At 41.4% G+C, this 15,659-nt stretch overlaps 2 protein-coding genes across 4 annotated transcripts in view; one reads left to right on the top strand and one right to left on the bottom strand.

The window, feature by feature from the left end:
* Positions 1–2,829: 2,829 nt before the first annotated feature.
* On the top strand, positions 2,830–12,074 carry LOC129839625 (GTP-binding protein 2-like). The gene is made up of 12 exons (XM_055907156.1): positions 2,830–3,633; positions 4,136–4,162; positions 4,335–4,519; positions 4,730–4,841; positions 5,237–5,434; positions 5,700–5,874; positions 6,263–6,482; positions 7,330–7,465; positions 7,823–7,881; positions 8,349–8,520; positions 9,101–9,265; positions 9,870–12,074. The coding sequence occupies exons 1-12, from the start codon at positions 3,418–3,420 to the stop codon at positions 10,062–10,064; spliced, it is 1,860 nt and encodes a 619-aa protein (XP_055763131.1). The 5' UTR covers positions 2,830–3,417; the 3' UTR covers positions 10,065–12,074.
* LOC129839580 (apoptosis-stimulating of p53 protein 2-like) overlaps positions 12,075–15,659 on the bottom strand; it is a 47,795-nt gene continuing 44,210 nt past the window's right edge. For all 3 annotated transcript variants that reach the window (XM_055907113.1, XM_055907122.1, XM_055907131.1), the window contains exon 18: positions 12,075–14,265. In XM_055907113.1, coding sequence (XP_055763088.1) covers positions 14,224–14,265 — 42 coding nt within the window. In that variant the 3' untranslated portion in view covers positions 12,075–14,223. The remainder of the gene's footprint in view (positions 14,266–15,659) is intronic.

Below are 15,659 nucleotides of genomic sequence, written 5' to 3'. Positions count from 1 at the left end.
TGACAAAGATTTTGTATTATACCTTGCACCCAACCAAATATTTCTGTTTTATGATAAAACTCTTACACAATTGATTTAACTGTAATCTATAAATAATCTCAACTAACAGCTGGGCATTAACTCTTGCTTATTATGAAAACAAATGAATGAATTTGTGCAGTGCCTGGCTCAGGCGACCATTGCTATCAAGGAGGGTTGTGTTCATTTGGCACCAAATAGAAGAAAAGTGACTGACACAGGGAGGGCAACTACCTGGACTTGTCAATAAGAAACACACTTTTGTTTTCCATTGCAAAGTTTTATAAATGTTTTCCTTTGTGTGCCATCATGCACATGACCCAGTTCAATTAGCTGGAGGCTCTTCCCACCTGACTTCCAGTGCTGGGTCCACACACTGAGGTATAAGGAACTGGAGACTGCATCCAACATGTCTGACCGATGTTGGTGATCTACTCACGTTAGTATAAGCAGATTCATGGACCGTCTAAGTAACATCCGGTTTACACAGACAAACATCCACGGCCGATCCTTGCCATTCTGCCACCATAGGCGAGATCCCCGGATGTTGAAATCAGGCTCAATTTTGGTTCTGAATGAAAGTTGAAAATAAGTAATTTAATCATTGGCCCAAATCAAAGCCAGTCTGAACCCGCATCAAATCTGAACCAATCATAGACGACGATTGGTTCAGATTTGGTTTAGACCGAACCAAAAACCAATGTCTGTGGATGTGGAAATCAAGGCCAGTCCTGAACTGCACCAAAAAGATGTCCAAAAGGTGTCAGCGTCGGTCAGTGCATACTGAGGTGTTGCCTACAGTGTTGTCTGAAATTAAATTTTATGAATGCCCATCTATGTGGAAAACCTACCATTTGTAAAACACAAAAAAAAGACAAAAGTCAGCTCATGCATACTGGGGTGTAACCTACCATGGCCCACCCTTTGTAAAACAGGCCATTGCATTGAATTTATTAGTCCTGATTCCTGTGAATAATCAATTTGGCTATTTAAGCTCTGAATATCAGCTACCCAACTTTATCAGGAGTTATCGTCAGCCTATTTACAATGTGTTTACTCAGCAGGGAAATGCAGAAGTATTTTCTTTTCGCTATGATCGGTTCTTCAAAAATTTATGGATACAAATTTGAAACCTGATCATGACATTGGGGTGAAACTCCTGGACAACAGTTGTGATTGTCCATTCTATATTGTCCATTTTACTTTGACTTGTCCTGTTTTTAGGATGTGTTGTTTGTTAATATTGTCCCTCTCATGACATTGTCATACATTTAATATCCAGCCTGTAGGCTACAGAAAAGGCCACATACTCTCTTTACCATGTCCTATATGTGCTACATGATTTAAGTCAGATACAAAAATTTGGGACGGAACATTGGTGGAGCGCTGCAGAGATGTGTCTCTTCAACAGCACCCTGGAGAGGCGCGCTGGGAATGGACAAGTAAAATATTTTGTCCCTTGTATTAGACAAGGTGGGCACTGTTTATCAAAGGGCGGCGTCAGGAGCGTCTTGGTCAGTTTAGTTCAGAAAATGGCGCCCTCGTCAATCTGCCCTATGGCGGCTGCCTAACAAGCGGGCCGGCAGTGCAAACATCACATACATGCGCACTAGCACCCAGTGCGCACAGGGAGCAACGCAACATGGCAGGTATTGGATGAATTTAAAATGTTAATATCTTCGCCAGTGAGTGATGGAGAAAAATTCTGCATCAGCGACAATTATTTGAATAATTCAATGGATGTTTTGTGCACAACGGTGGTGACTGAAATGTTTTATTAGGAATTTTCAAATCGGACTCTGGCAGTCTATAGAAATTGTCTTTCTGGACCGGACGTCAGTCAAACTGCAGTACAGAAGCAAAACTGTAGGTGCAAACACCCCACCCAACAGACTGTCGCCCAATCGCGTTCACGTTATCATGATGCGTCACGCGGTTGCTAAACTAATCGTCATGCAATCCCTTCTCCAGGGTATGAGTCGAGAAACGTGCTTCTTACCCTACAAAAAGAAATTGAACTGTATTTTAAGACAGTTAAATACTCTACTAACAAAAAAGCTGTTAGAATTGTAAGTGCATGTATGTCCCTTAAGGTCCTTGTGTAATTGTAATGTGATATTGTACCCCCTAGCTCGACTGTCCATTATATGTAATCTATATACACCTGTGTTCCCTTGTACTTTCTGTATTGATTTGTTGTTAATAAAATATATATATATTTTTTTTTTAAGAGTCGAGAAACGTGCCTATTTTCCTCGAAAGTACCTAATGTCACGATTCCAAAGATATACAATATTACAGATAGTAAGTTAATTATCTCACATCTTGGAAAATATTTCTAATGTTGTACTTCTTGTTGACGAAATTCATGCTAATGTTGGGGTTTTGAGCTCCCAATTGACTCCCATTCACTCCTTGGAGGAGAGCTCTTATTATCCCTTGAATCGCCCAGAATGCACCTTATGACCCATTGACTTAGCACGGGAAACGTACACAATGGGGTTAATTCGATTTCAAAGGAGTTTCCCATCTCCTCAAAAGTATCTCTGACCTGACCCGTTGGTTCAGGAAGCGATCCGTGAGGTCCTCCCTTCTGGTCGTCACTAGTTACCACAGCCACAAAATCATAAACCCCGCCTATTTCTACAATTTATCTTCTTAAAATTGCATTTTAAACCTAACCTTAACGACACTGCAAACCTTATGCCTAATCTTAAATGAAGACCGAAAACCACATAAAAAAAGGGTCATAATTTTTTACTATATAGCCAATTTGGACTTTGTGATTCTGGTAACTTTTGCAAACCCTGACAGAAAACCCCAGATCACACGGATACTAGTGGTGGAGGCTCGCTTGAGGCAGCATCGTCAACCTATTTTAACGGTCCGCAAGATTTAGCAGTGGGACGATTTTTGTTGATAGTCGTTGATTAGAATTTAATTTGTAGACTGCAAATTGAATGCAAGAAGCCCAAGCATCTATCATATTTGGAAAAAAAAAGGATAATTTCAAATCTTTCTTACGTTTGTTTGAGATCAAGTTACCTCTTTATTATGTGTGGTAATTTGGGAACAGAATTCCAAAATTAAAATCACTTGAAGCTGATTTCCTGATGTTTTAAGTATTGTATGTCCAACAATTTGAACAAATAATAATAATATAACATTTGTAACATAAATAATATAAATCAGGCCGCGGGCCGCCAGTTGGGGAACCCTGGACTAGTAGAAGGCAAGTGATGGAGAGAAGGCCAGCCTCAGTTGGACCGATTGCGTTAGCTACCCACTCTGAGCCCATATGTATTTGTATTGATTCATTTGCAGACGTACAACTTTAAGTCCGTTATATTCTTACTGACAAAAACAGTGTGGATTCGCGTTAGCTAGTTTATTCCCGTGATGGATGCGCGAATATCAGGCGGGACCGGCGTTGTTACAATCGCTAACGTTAGATCAAATTTGCCTAACGTTAGATCAAATTTGCAAGGTCCCAGTTCAGGTAATGGGAGAAGGATGACGTCCAAAAAAACGCGTTCAAAAAAAGGGAAAAGAAGAAAGAGACGAAGGAATAAAAAGACAAAGACCAACAAAACCCCACCATATTTACCACCGGAGGTAAGTTGGCTAGCTTCTACTGTAGCAGATGTACAGCTACTGCTAGCTGGAGCTTGCTATCAAGTTCATGTTAGTTAGCTAGCTAGCGATATTATCCAATGCTAGACTAGCCTAGCTATTTACAAATTCTGACATTATTTTAGCTAGCATTTGGCAGATGCTGTCGTCTGAGCTTTTTCCATGGTAAGAAACTTTTTGGCCATATGTAACGTTGTTATAAGCAGGGAATGGACATTTGTTTGTTTGTTGACAACAACAGCTGGCGTTCGCACATAACAATGTTGTGACTAGCTGCAAGAGAGCCGCTTGGCAGCTCCATGATGTAGCAAGATAAATTGTTTCCCTGGTGGTGCATAGATGTAAAATACTGTAGTGATAGCTTGCTGTGGTGTGGGTAGTTTTTATTCAGAAGTACATTAGTCAACGGGGGTGTGTGCTTGTCTGTCAAAATACAGTACGGGCACACCTTTTCAAAACATGTCCTTCCCTCTGTTTCTCTCAGGCTGAAGAGGGAAACATTGAATATAAGGTACTGGTATACATTTCTTTCTTTTTGCATGTCGTCTTCCCTTTCACCTGTAGCTAGTAATCAAAAGTCAAAACACATCCATGTATATGAATGCATGCTCTCAAACACGAGGTTCACCTGTTGGACACTTCTTGGTGGTGAAGTGCTGTCCCGTGCTCTACCTTCACTGCAGCTGAAGCTGGTGAACCCCACACAATACCGCTTTGAGCACCTGGCCACCCAGTTAAAATGGCGTCTTCAAGAGGGACGGGGGGAGGCGGTGTATCAGATTGGGGTGGAAGACAATGGCCTGCTTGTCGGACTGTCAGAGGGAGACATGAGAGCCTCGCTGAAGACCCTACGGAGGATGGCAGAGAAGTATGTCACTACCTTGTTTGCAAACATCACCAAAGGCACAATCTGGGATACTTTCTTCAGCTCCATGGTCATTTCAATTATACCCATTGATTCTTGAAGAAACTAGTTTATAAATGTCTAATTTGACAGTTTGTCATTGTTACTGTATTTAACAGTTGCCCCTCAGTTTGGTAGGTGTTGGTTATAAATGTGCTATCTCTGCCTCACCAGGGTTGGTGCTGACATCACACTTCTACGAGAAAGAGAGGTGGATTACGACTTAGACAGAAACTGCCGGAAAATCGCAGAGGTTCTTGTCCGAAAAGTTCCAGACGACCAACAGGTGAGATTAAACAGCACCTTGACTTATTTAAGAGACAATTCACTCAAATTACAAATCTCAAAAGTAAGGCTAGCCTATGGACTACAGAGTGAAGTAGAGTAGAAGGGCTGACTGTGTGCTGAGACGTGGTCCAGTTGTAACACTCCTGGCTCCTTGCACATATGCAACTCCCCACTGGAGTCTGTGGTTCAATTCACTTCTCACTGTCTCCTCACCTATCTCCCATTGTTTATTTTCTGTTTGTCAATTAAGCATTCAAATGCAAAAGGAGAGTGACTCTCTTGTTTTGCACTCAATCAATGGTCAATGGTAAGCTGTACATACAATGAAGGATTTCTGCCACGTCAATCTGCTGTAATTTCACTGCAGTGTCTCTTGTGTGTGTATGAGAGCAGTTCTTGGACCTGCGTGTGGCGGTACTGGGAAACGTGGACTCAGGGAAGTCCACACTGTTGGGCGTGCTGACGCAAGGCGAGCTGGACAACGGGCGAGGCCGGGCACGCCTCAACCTCTTCAGGCACCTTCATGAGATCCAAACGGGCAGGACATCAAGCATCAGCTTTGAGATTTTGGGCTTCAATAGCAAAGGGGAGGTGGGTAACAGCGTCTTATAGGTGACAAGATAAAGAAGGAAGGATAAACACGCATGAGTTTTCCCTTCCTTTGAGCAAAGACTATTAAAAAACAAAAACAACTTATTCCTCAAAAACTACACTGATATAACAAAAAAGTGTAATAACACAAAAAACGGTGTAACAGCACACAAATGTTTTGAACACCTTCCATTTGTTACGAACCCATAAAAACAGTGTAACAGCACACAAGTTAATCGAACTTCCTCTCATGTGGCTTTTGAAGGTGGTGAACTACAGTGACTCCCGTACAGCCGAGGAGATTTGTGAGAGCTCTTCTAAGATGATCACCTTCATTGACCTGGCCGGCCACCACAAGTACCTGAAAACCACCATCTTTGGCCTCACCAGCTACTGCCCAGACTTCGCCATGCTGGTGGTCAGCGCCAACACAGGCATAGGTAAGCCCGATCATATAGCTATAATAACAGTGTAGATTGTGCCTGCCCTTTTAACTTCTACAAGATTTGTTTGGCCCAGCAAGCTATGAAAAGTGATGTGCGTTTGACTACTTACAGTATGTGAGTACTAAGTGAGTACTTAGTGTTACAAAGAGGGCGTTAATTGCAAATGAGGTCATTGTTGATTAGTTGTTTTTCCATAAATCTTCTCCTGAACCATATGGTCTATTTACTAGAAACTCATGGACAACATGGACACCATTTTTTTCTACTCAAGTATAAATTACCAAAGTTACCAACATTTCTGAAGTCTGGTAACTTTGGTAAATTACTGGGAGTTTTGCGACCCTACCACTGACCCAAACAGATACTATTTTATCCCCCTTAGCTGGCACCACCCGGGAGCACCTGGGCCTGGCCATGGCACTAAAGGTACCCATCTTTATCGTGGTCAGCAAGGTGGACCTGTGCGCCAAGGGCACGGTGGAGCGCACAGTACGCCAGCTGGAGCATGTCCTCAAGCTGCCTGGCTGTAACAAAGTGCCGATGGTGGTGGCCAGCCCGGATGACGCCGTCACAGCCGCCCAGCAGTTCGCTCAATCCTCCAGGTAGCTGCTGAAAAGGAGAGAAGATCTAGAAGGGAACTAGAATTGAGATTCAGAACCCAATATACACCACATAGGCCTTAGGCCTTTTTGACGATATATCGTATTGTTTTGACAATATCTCAATATTATTTTTTGCGATAGCTGCACTAAAACTCCAGTATTTTTCCTTTTTTGTTCACTATCTTCTTTTTAAATAGGGAGCCAATTTGTTTTCAGCACTTTTATTTCCATGATTGATCAAAACTTGTTTTCTCATGGCTCTCGCTTGTCCCTCTGCAGCAGACATATGGTGAGCAATATGTTTGGAACATCAAATCGCAATACATATAGAATTGTGAGAATCGCAAAGTATCATGATAATATCACATTGTGAGGTCCCTGGCAATTTCCAGCCCTAGTTGGTTGTATACACCCATTTAAAAATCAAGGGACTAACTATCTTAGTGGGCAGAATTTGGCATGGTACATCATAATGACGCAATTTTCCCAAGTGTAACAAATTTTATGGAAGTCAGATAACCAGGTGAGCAGTTTTTTAGACGTCTTTTGAGCAACCATTAAAATATGTCTATCTGGTTGTTATTTGGTTATCTGACCAGATAACGTCCAAAATATGACATCTTTATGACTTGATGTAGCTATGAAAAACATGTCTTTACCTGGTTGTAATCTGGTTATCTGATGTCTCCTCAACCAGAAAACCAGTTGACATCCAGAGAATGACGTTGCGATCACCCAAGCCAATTTCTTTAACCTAAATGACACCATTACGACGCCTTTTCTGACGTTATGCTTAGGTTATATACTGGTTGTAAAAGTCACCTCATGCCCACTCTTTATGCCGTAGCATCACACCTATCTTCACCCTGTCCAGCGTGTCTGGAGAGAGTCTGGACCTGCTTAAGGTCTTCTTCAACATCCTGCCTCCTCTCAGCAACAGCAAGGAGCAGGAGGAGCTCATGCAGCAACTCACTGAGTTCCAGGTACTACACCTGTGTATGCACACACGCACCCAGACACATTAACGGATACAATTATTGTGTGAATGATGTGTGTGCATGGACATTGTGTGTGTCCACGCACACTCACCGCTAACACAATAATACACATGCACACGCATTTGTGCGCAAACTAATATATTACCCACCTACACACACTCTTTACAAACCCATCCAAACGCATACATACATTCATGCACACGCATAACAAAACATACACCCACACATACATTGCATACATACGAGATGTGAACGTGCACTTTCACACATTCAGATTCGCACCCTTATTCTGCGTCAATGCTTGCAAAATAGACTTCCTAATTCCTCTGCTTGTGAATATAGGTAGATGAGATCTATACCGTGCCAGATGTGGGGACAGTGGTGGGAGGAACTCTTTACAGGTCAGTTGGCCATAAGTCATATTGATACTCATGAATGAATGATAATGGATTTATTTAGCGCTGTTCTAGGGATTGTTCACCCAAATTACAAAATGACATATTGGTCTCCTTACCCTGTAAGCTGTCTATGGACAATGTCTGACAGCAATCCTGCTTTGGTTTAGTTTCCCTGGCACTGTTTCCAAGTGCTAACGTTTTAGCATTTGTGGCACAAATCCCATTCATGTCATGGTTCCGATTATTATCAATTTTTGCGCATCATGTTCACATCGATAGGTGACTTTGTTGAGCTTTTTTTGAAGATACTTTTAGAGGATTTGCTCAATTAAGCTTTTAGCTAATCAAAAACCAATAGAAGTCAATGTACTGCAAACGGTGTAACCCTGAAGTGCTGCTAAAAATGATTTGCCCTGGAGAGTTCCACTTTGACATATCATATGTTTTTCCTCCCGTTGTCCCGCGGACAGTGGGGTGTGTCGCGAGGGGGAGAGGCTGGTGGTTGGCCCTACGGACGAGGGCCGTTTCCTGAGGCTTAAGGTGGGCAGCATCCATAGGAACCGCTCGGCCTGCAGGGTGCTGAGAGCCGGCCAAGCCGCCACACTGGCCCTCGGCAACTTTGACCGCTCGCTGCTCCGCAAGGTCAGAGGGCTCAGCCACAACACAACCACATGTGCCCAGATGTGAATTTTCATGACTTTTATCTATAAGATACTTGTAGTTTCCCCTCCCATTTTATATGTTCTGCCAATCACATCCCTTAATATGACTGAACATTGCAGGGTCACATTTGGAAACAGGATGACTGCACAAACTGCTCATGGTTATGATACTGTCACCTGTCCTCTGTTTTGTGTGTTACGTGTGAAATTTCAAGTATAGGTAGGAGGTCTGTGTAGCCAACTATGTTTTTGTTAGTTTCTTTTTGAAGCACTCCAGACAAGAACGTCCCTCATGGGAAAAAAACATCTTTTCTATGAATAAAGTTATTTTAAAAATTGATAGCTATCAGTGAAAAACACATTTTGGTCCTTGGAACAATCTGATACAATGCCCATGCACTCACAACACAATATAATACACACATACACAACTCACAAATCATATGTAGTCAGAATGCAGTGTTACTGTTGTTATAAAATCACTTCCACAATGGTTGTTCCTTTCCCATCTCCCAAAGTACTTATTGGTGCATGTGTGTGTGTGTGTGTGTGTTGAATAGGGTATGGTGATGGTCAGCCCGAAGATGAACCCCACCATCTGCTGGCAGTTTGAGGCGGCCATCGTCCTTCTCTTCCACGCCAAAACATTCCGTCGGGGCTTCCAAGTGACCGTGCATGTGGGGAACGTAAGACAGACGGCCACCGTGGAGTGCCTGCATGGAAAGGTTAGTTTAGTAATAATAGTTATAAACTGGGTAGTTAGAGTCCTGAATGGTTATTGACTGATTGGCTGACAGCCATGGTATATCAGACCGTATACCACGGGTATGACAAAACATTTATTTTAACTGCTCTAATTACATTGGTAACCAATATATAATAGCAATAAGGCACCTCAGGGGTTTGTGGTATATGGCCAATATACCACGGTTAAGGGCTGTATCCAGGCACTCTGCGTTGCGTCGTACATAAGAACAGCCCTTATCCGTGATATACTGGCCATATACCACACCCCCTCGGGCCTTATTGCTTAAGTATACACTCCTTTTTCTTTTATACTGCATCCTTCATACATTGTAGTATTTAGACAAGTTTGTACAAGGTCAATATTTTTTTTTATACCAGAAATGAAACCTTGTGCAATGTTCAGATAGAGATTTTATTATATAGAACAAACATGCCACTCTGCCATGTAGAGGAATCAGGTCAGCTCTATCCATGACATTTCTATCCGCAACGTTCCACAACGTCTACCTACTGATTGTGGCCCTGCTGCTTTACGAGTCAACACGAACCGTTTTGTGTGCCCTTCCCTGTTTTCACCACCAGGAGGAGCTGCGCACAGGAGAGAGGGCCGTGGTCGGCTTCCGCTTCATCAAACACCCCGAGTACCTCCGCATGGGCGCCAAGCTGCTCTTCAGGGAGGGCGTGACCAAGGGCATCGGCCACGTCACCAGCCTCCTGCCCGACTCGCATGACCAAAACCAGATCCACGACCAGAACCAGAGGGAGATAGAGAAATAGAGAGGAGGAGAAAGGAGGGAAGGGGAGGAAATGATAAGCTCTCGTGAACATGCCCCCCCCCCCCTCTAAGTAAGTTTGTGTGAACTGCCGGCACCGGACGTCATCCCAGTAGATTGGTATTGAACCACACACTGGTATTGTAATCACCATTTGTTTGTATCTAAGTGTGTCTGTACTGTACTTTCCTCCTCTGCCGTTTGTGCCATGTAGAGATGTAAAGCCCTATTGAAACCCTTGATCCTTCTCAGTGGTGGATTCTGGGGCGACGCTTTGATGAGTGTGGGTTCAGGCAAAGGTCAGCGTCTTTAGTCGAAGCTGGGTGACCTCTTCGAAGGCAGGCTAAGCTTTCATCTAATATGCTGTGGATTGCTTGAAGGAACCATTCCCATCCCTCTCTGGCTCCAAACACCAGAGGGTCATTTCATAACAGATACAATAGATCAAATGCATGCTCTCCCTGTTTTACTTGGACTAGACGATGTGGAACATACTAAGCATACCCATCCTTTGGAGGTTTAAAGGGATAGTTGGCTTTTTAAAAGTTTTAGCTCATTGTCGACTTACCTAAGGCAGGGTTTCCCAAACTCGGTCCTCCCCACCCCTCCACGGGGTGCACGCTAAGGTTTTTGCCCTAACAATACACAGCTGATTCAATTAAACAACTCAAGCTTTGATTATTTGAATCAGCTGTGTAGTGTTAGGGAAAAAAACAAAGCGTACACTCGTGGGGGGAGTTTGGGAAACCCTGACCTAAGGTGTTGTCGTTTTTACGTTTGTTAGCTTGTTATTTAGCAATGTGCAGAATGGCTAGCATTTTTGGAGCATGTAGCAATGCTAGTGTAAACAGGTTGTATCAGTTAGCATTGCTTTCGAAAGCATGTGGAAAGCAGGGAAGTCGACCAGTGGTGGTCCTGTCTGCAAAAGGAAGAGCTCTTTTACCTTGCTTTTGAATGCAAGTTTCCTTCCATACTTTTTCTAAAATATTGTGGTTTACTCTCTGCACTTCATTTGTCTTGATTAGTATTAAGGAAAAGTAGACTACGTGCTGCCCATTTTGGTGACGCAAATAAGTGGCAACCGTAAATGCTGCCATGCTAATTTTCTAAATGTAATTTCAACTAAGTCTGTATAGGGCAGCAATAATGTGTGAGGGTTGAGAATGAGCCGAGTCAAGATGCTTGGCGTAGTCAAGTCATTGCAAACCCGTTCTGAAAGAAATTAAGGGGCAAGTATTAAGTGATGTGATGTTTTTCATAGTAGAGACGCCGCTTTTGTTACCCTGTTACGTCAACCCATTGAACCCAATGCTGTGTATATGTCATAGCTTCAGGCTTGTCTGTGTACAAGGTAGCTTTGTGCAGCTAGATACCCATTTGGAGTCTGCATGCGCTTAATAGGGACTTGTGAAAATCTAAAATCAGACTAAAGGGACTCCTAAATGACAAATATTTATTGAAATCTAGACTTTATCCCTCACCCTTTACGAGGTTGTGTGCAATTATAACTAAAGCATTGAATGTAATGTACATCCACTTCTAAATACCATTTTGAAGAACAAACATTTTTGTGAGAGTTGTCGATTTTGCACTTTGTACTTTTGGAATAGCTTCTGCATGTTTGTGTGCGCCAGAGGTTACCGAATCTAGTCCCGGGAGAGCTTTAAGGTGTGCGGTAGTGAAACATGGGATTCAATTTATCATGGTGTTGATGCATATTGAGGTCTTAGTGACCACTGATGTATGCCGCTTATTCAAGTGTCAGCTGATCTTTACAGTATCTTATATATGTTTACTGTCATAAGAAATATACCAATTTAGTACAGAAAGCATGCAGAGCACTTTTCTTTTAGATTATATATTAAATATAATATTACAGGTATTATCAGCTTCTTTGGTTGAGACACGTGGCAAGTTTGCAGTATGTGTATGAATTGCATCAAGGTTGTGTAAATAATATTAAACATGTTTTATCGTGACACTTTCTTTCCCCATAAAAACATCAAAAGACAAATACTTTAGCATATTTTTATTGACTTTTTAAAAGCTGAACTTATTTGGCTTGATGGTCAACACAGATTGTTCACAGAACACATTTTAATGTGGATTTTGCAGCTTAGCTAAAAGGAAAGTTTTGAAATGGCACTGGTTTAAATTACTCAATTCCATTAATAAAATGTGTTTACACTTATAAATGACTTTCATGAATAGGCTAAACATGTATAAATAGTTAAAGGGTCTACATACTATTAATGACTATTTACATTGAAATGATTAGGCATTTATAAAGGATTATAATGGCTTAATCATGAAAGTTATAACGTGTAAACAAAAAATGCTGGTCATATTCTGTCTGGTGCAGGGCTGACCAACCCTGTTCCTGGAGAGCTACCCTCATTTATGTTTTCGCTCCAACGGCAGTTGTGACTAACCTGATTCAGCTTATCAACCACCTAATTGTTATAAATAGGATGGGCTAGATTATGGTTGGAGCGAAAACGTACAGGACGGACCTCTCCGGAAATAACGTTGAGCAGCCCTTTAAGATATGAAGGATTAGATAAGGAGGTGATGTTGAGCGAGACCCTTGAAGCTTGTGCTATTCAACATTCATTACTAGCACAGCATGCCAGGCTACATACAGTACTTACACACAAAATGTTCTACAAAAACATTGAAAAATAGACATTCATAGGAAAACAAAGTAACTCAGCCACAACATTAGAGCTTCAAATCTAGGTGGAACTACAGTGCCTTTAGAAAGTGATCACACCCCTTGACTTTATCCACATTGTTGTGTTACAGCTTGGATTAAAACAGATTGTGTCACTAGCGCACACACACACACAAAACCCCATAATGTCAAAGTGTTTTTTTTTATTTTTAAATTTACAAATTAAATGAAAAGCTGAAATGTCGTGAGTCAATAAGTATGCAAGCCTAAATAAGCAGATTTTTTTTTGTGTGGCAAAGAAATTAACTTTATGTACTGAATACAAATCGTTAGGTATGGGGAAAATCCAACACATCACTGAGTACCACTTCATATGTTCAAGCATGGTGGTGGCTGCGTCATGTTATAGGTATGCTTGTCATCGGCAAAGACTAGGAAGTAAAAAATAAAACAGAAGAGCTAAGCACAGGCAAAATCCTAGAGGAAACCCTGGTTGAGTCTGCTTTCCAACAGACACTGGGAGACAAATTGACCTTTTAACATGACAAAAACCTAAAATACAAGGCCAAATATACACTGGAGTTGGTTACGAAGACAACATCAAATGTTCCTGAGTGGTCTAGTTACAGTTGACAGTAATCGGATTCAAAATCTATGGCAAGAATTGATAATGGCTGTCTACAAATGATCAACCAATTAGACAGAACTAGAAGAATTTTTAAAATAATAATGTGCAAATATTGTACAACCCAGGTGTGCAAAGCTCTTAGAGACTTACCCAGAAAGACTCAGCTGTAATCGCTGCAAAAGGTGATTCTTTCATGTATTGACTCAGTGGTGTGAATATTTATGTTAATTTGACATTTCTGTATTTCATTTTCAAATAAGTTCTCACTTTGTCATTTTGGGTTATTGTTTGTAGATGGGTGAGTAATAAACAAATGTAATCAATTTTGAATTCAGGCTGTAACACAAAATGTGGAATAAGTCAAGGGGTACGAATACTTTCTGAAGGCACTGTATACCCACAGCAAGATCGTTTGTGATAACCTGATTGTAAGATTATGGAAAATGCCATGACGTAGAAAAAGCTTTACATTTTCAACTGCCACAGTTACAAACCCTTACAAATTGATTCTGCTCAGAAAATCACACGTCTACAAAAAACACTGTTCAGAAGTCTCCATGACACGTGTTGCACGGTGTATACATTCCTGCAGTGAAAAGGAAACAGCATGACCATGTGTATATTATACATACATAGGTTGAAAACCATTTAGCATGATATGGTCATTCACAGACAGGTTCAAAAGACCAAAAGATTGAAGTGTAATGCTTGACTTTGACATCCAAAAGACCAGAAAGCGTGAAATGTAGTGCTGGACTTTTTAAGTTCTTCATTCGCCTTTCTAAAGTAACTTCTTGGTCTTCAACTTCTTCAAGTCGGAGTAGTTTTCAGCGAGTAGGGTGGAACGTGAGCCGATATAATTTAAGCCAAGCTCCTCTGCCGTGGCTTGATCCTCAGATACAGCTAAGAAGAAGAAAATACAATTTTAAAGATCATAAAACTATGGTAAGCCGGGGGCTGAGATTCTCATTTAGATGGTCTCAATTTAGAGTCAGGATTATTACATAATATTCTTAAGTGACAGGATTTCCCCCACTAGTTAAAGAAATCTATTAATCCTTGCCAGATAAGGGATTATCTCCATATGTGAAATGGCAGAAAAGTTTTTGTCAAGGTGGTTACGCAAGGAGCTGGTAGGTCTTTACAAGGCATGCGTGACTAAGAAATGTTAGGCCTTCACCAGTCTTCTAATCAGAGAAGTAGACCCTCAAGGGTAATTTCTTCCCCAAATAGATTGAACGTTGCACTTTTATACTTTTCCCCAGGGGAACAACTTCGGTTTTAGAATTGGGGGTGACAATTATTATAATGTATTTTTTTCCCCCCAATCGGATAAACACTCCAAATAGCCTACAGGACCGCTCAGTTTAAGTTGCGCCCCGAGTTCACACTGAACATATTCTTTGACCTCTAGCCCCGGGGCCAGTATTCACAACATCTCAGAGTAGGACTTTTGATATTTAATTTGCCATAATGGATAACTTTAAGCGCCCAGGCGTTTATTTGCTTAAAACGCAGAGCTCACACTGTTATAATCAAGTTTCCAGCTCTACAAGTTGATAAAAAAGCTACTGTCATTAATAAGTTCACTGACAGTCCTGTTTGCTAATTAAAACACACTGCAAATGTTAGGCTACAAAAGCAGCAAAGTGGATTGTGGTACAGTTAGTTTGAGGTTGGAAGTTGGATATACAGTACCAGTCAAAAGTTTGGACACACCTTCTCAACGAGTAACTTTTGACTGGTACTGTATATCTCTTGCTAGCCCCATAGAGCCGAATGTCTGTCGAATATCCAACCTCTATGTAGGCCGTCATTCTAAATAAGAATTTGTTCTTAACTGACTTGCCTAGTTAAATAAAGGTTAAACTAAAAAAACACGGTGGTCAGTTTTTTTTGCTGGCTAACAGACATAATTATTGCATTTTGGCAGGTTGGGATCAATCATCCAGCATAAGGTGTTTGAAAAACAATTCTGAACTCTTTGGTAGAGATGCTGTGAAATTCCAGTGGAGCAGTGCGAGAAAATGGGTGCATGCATAACCTACTGGTAATTACCCTGTTTTGACCCTACATTTAATAGAGACTGGCATTTATTTAGCGATGCTCGGCCATTAGAAGAGACAGGCGTTTGTTGGAGGCTCTGCGTTTAATGGAAGTTTTACGGTATATGGACAGATCCTAGATCAGCATTCCTCCTTTTAGACGCTTTGTGGAAATGGCCCCTGGTCAAAACCAATGGATATGTGTATGTCCACTTTTCCTATACTATACCACTGCTCTGAATACAATATGGA

Source organism: Salvelinus fontinalis, chromosome 3, assembly GCF_029448725.1.
Source record: "Salvelinus fontinalis isolate EN_2023a chromosome 3, ASM2944872v1, whole genome shotgun sequence".
NCBI lineage: Eukaryota > Metazoa > Chordata > Actinopteri > Salmoniformes > Salmonidae > Salvelinus > Salvelinus fontinalis.
This window is presented reverse-complemented; position numbering and strand designations above follow the sequence as displayed.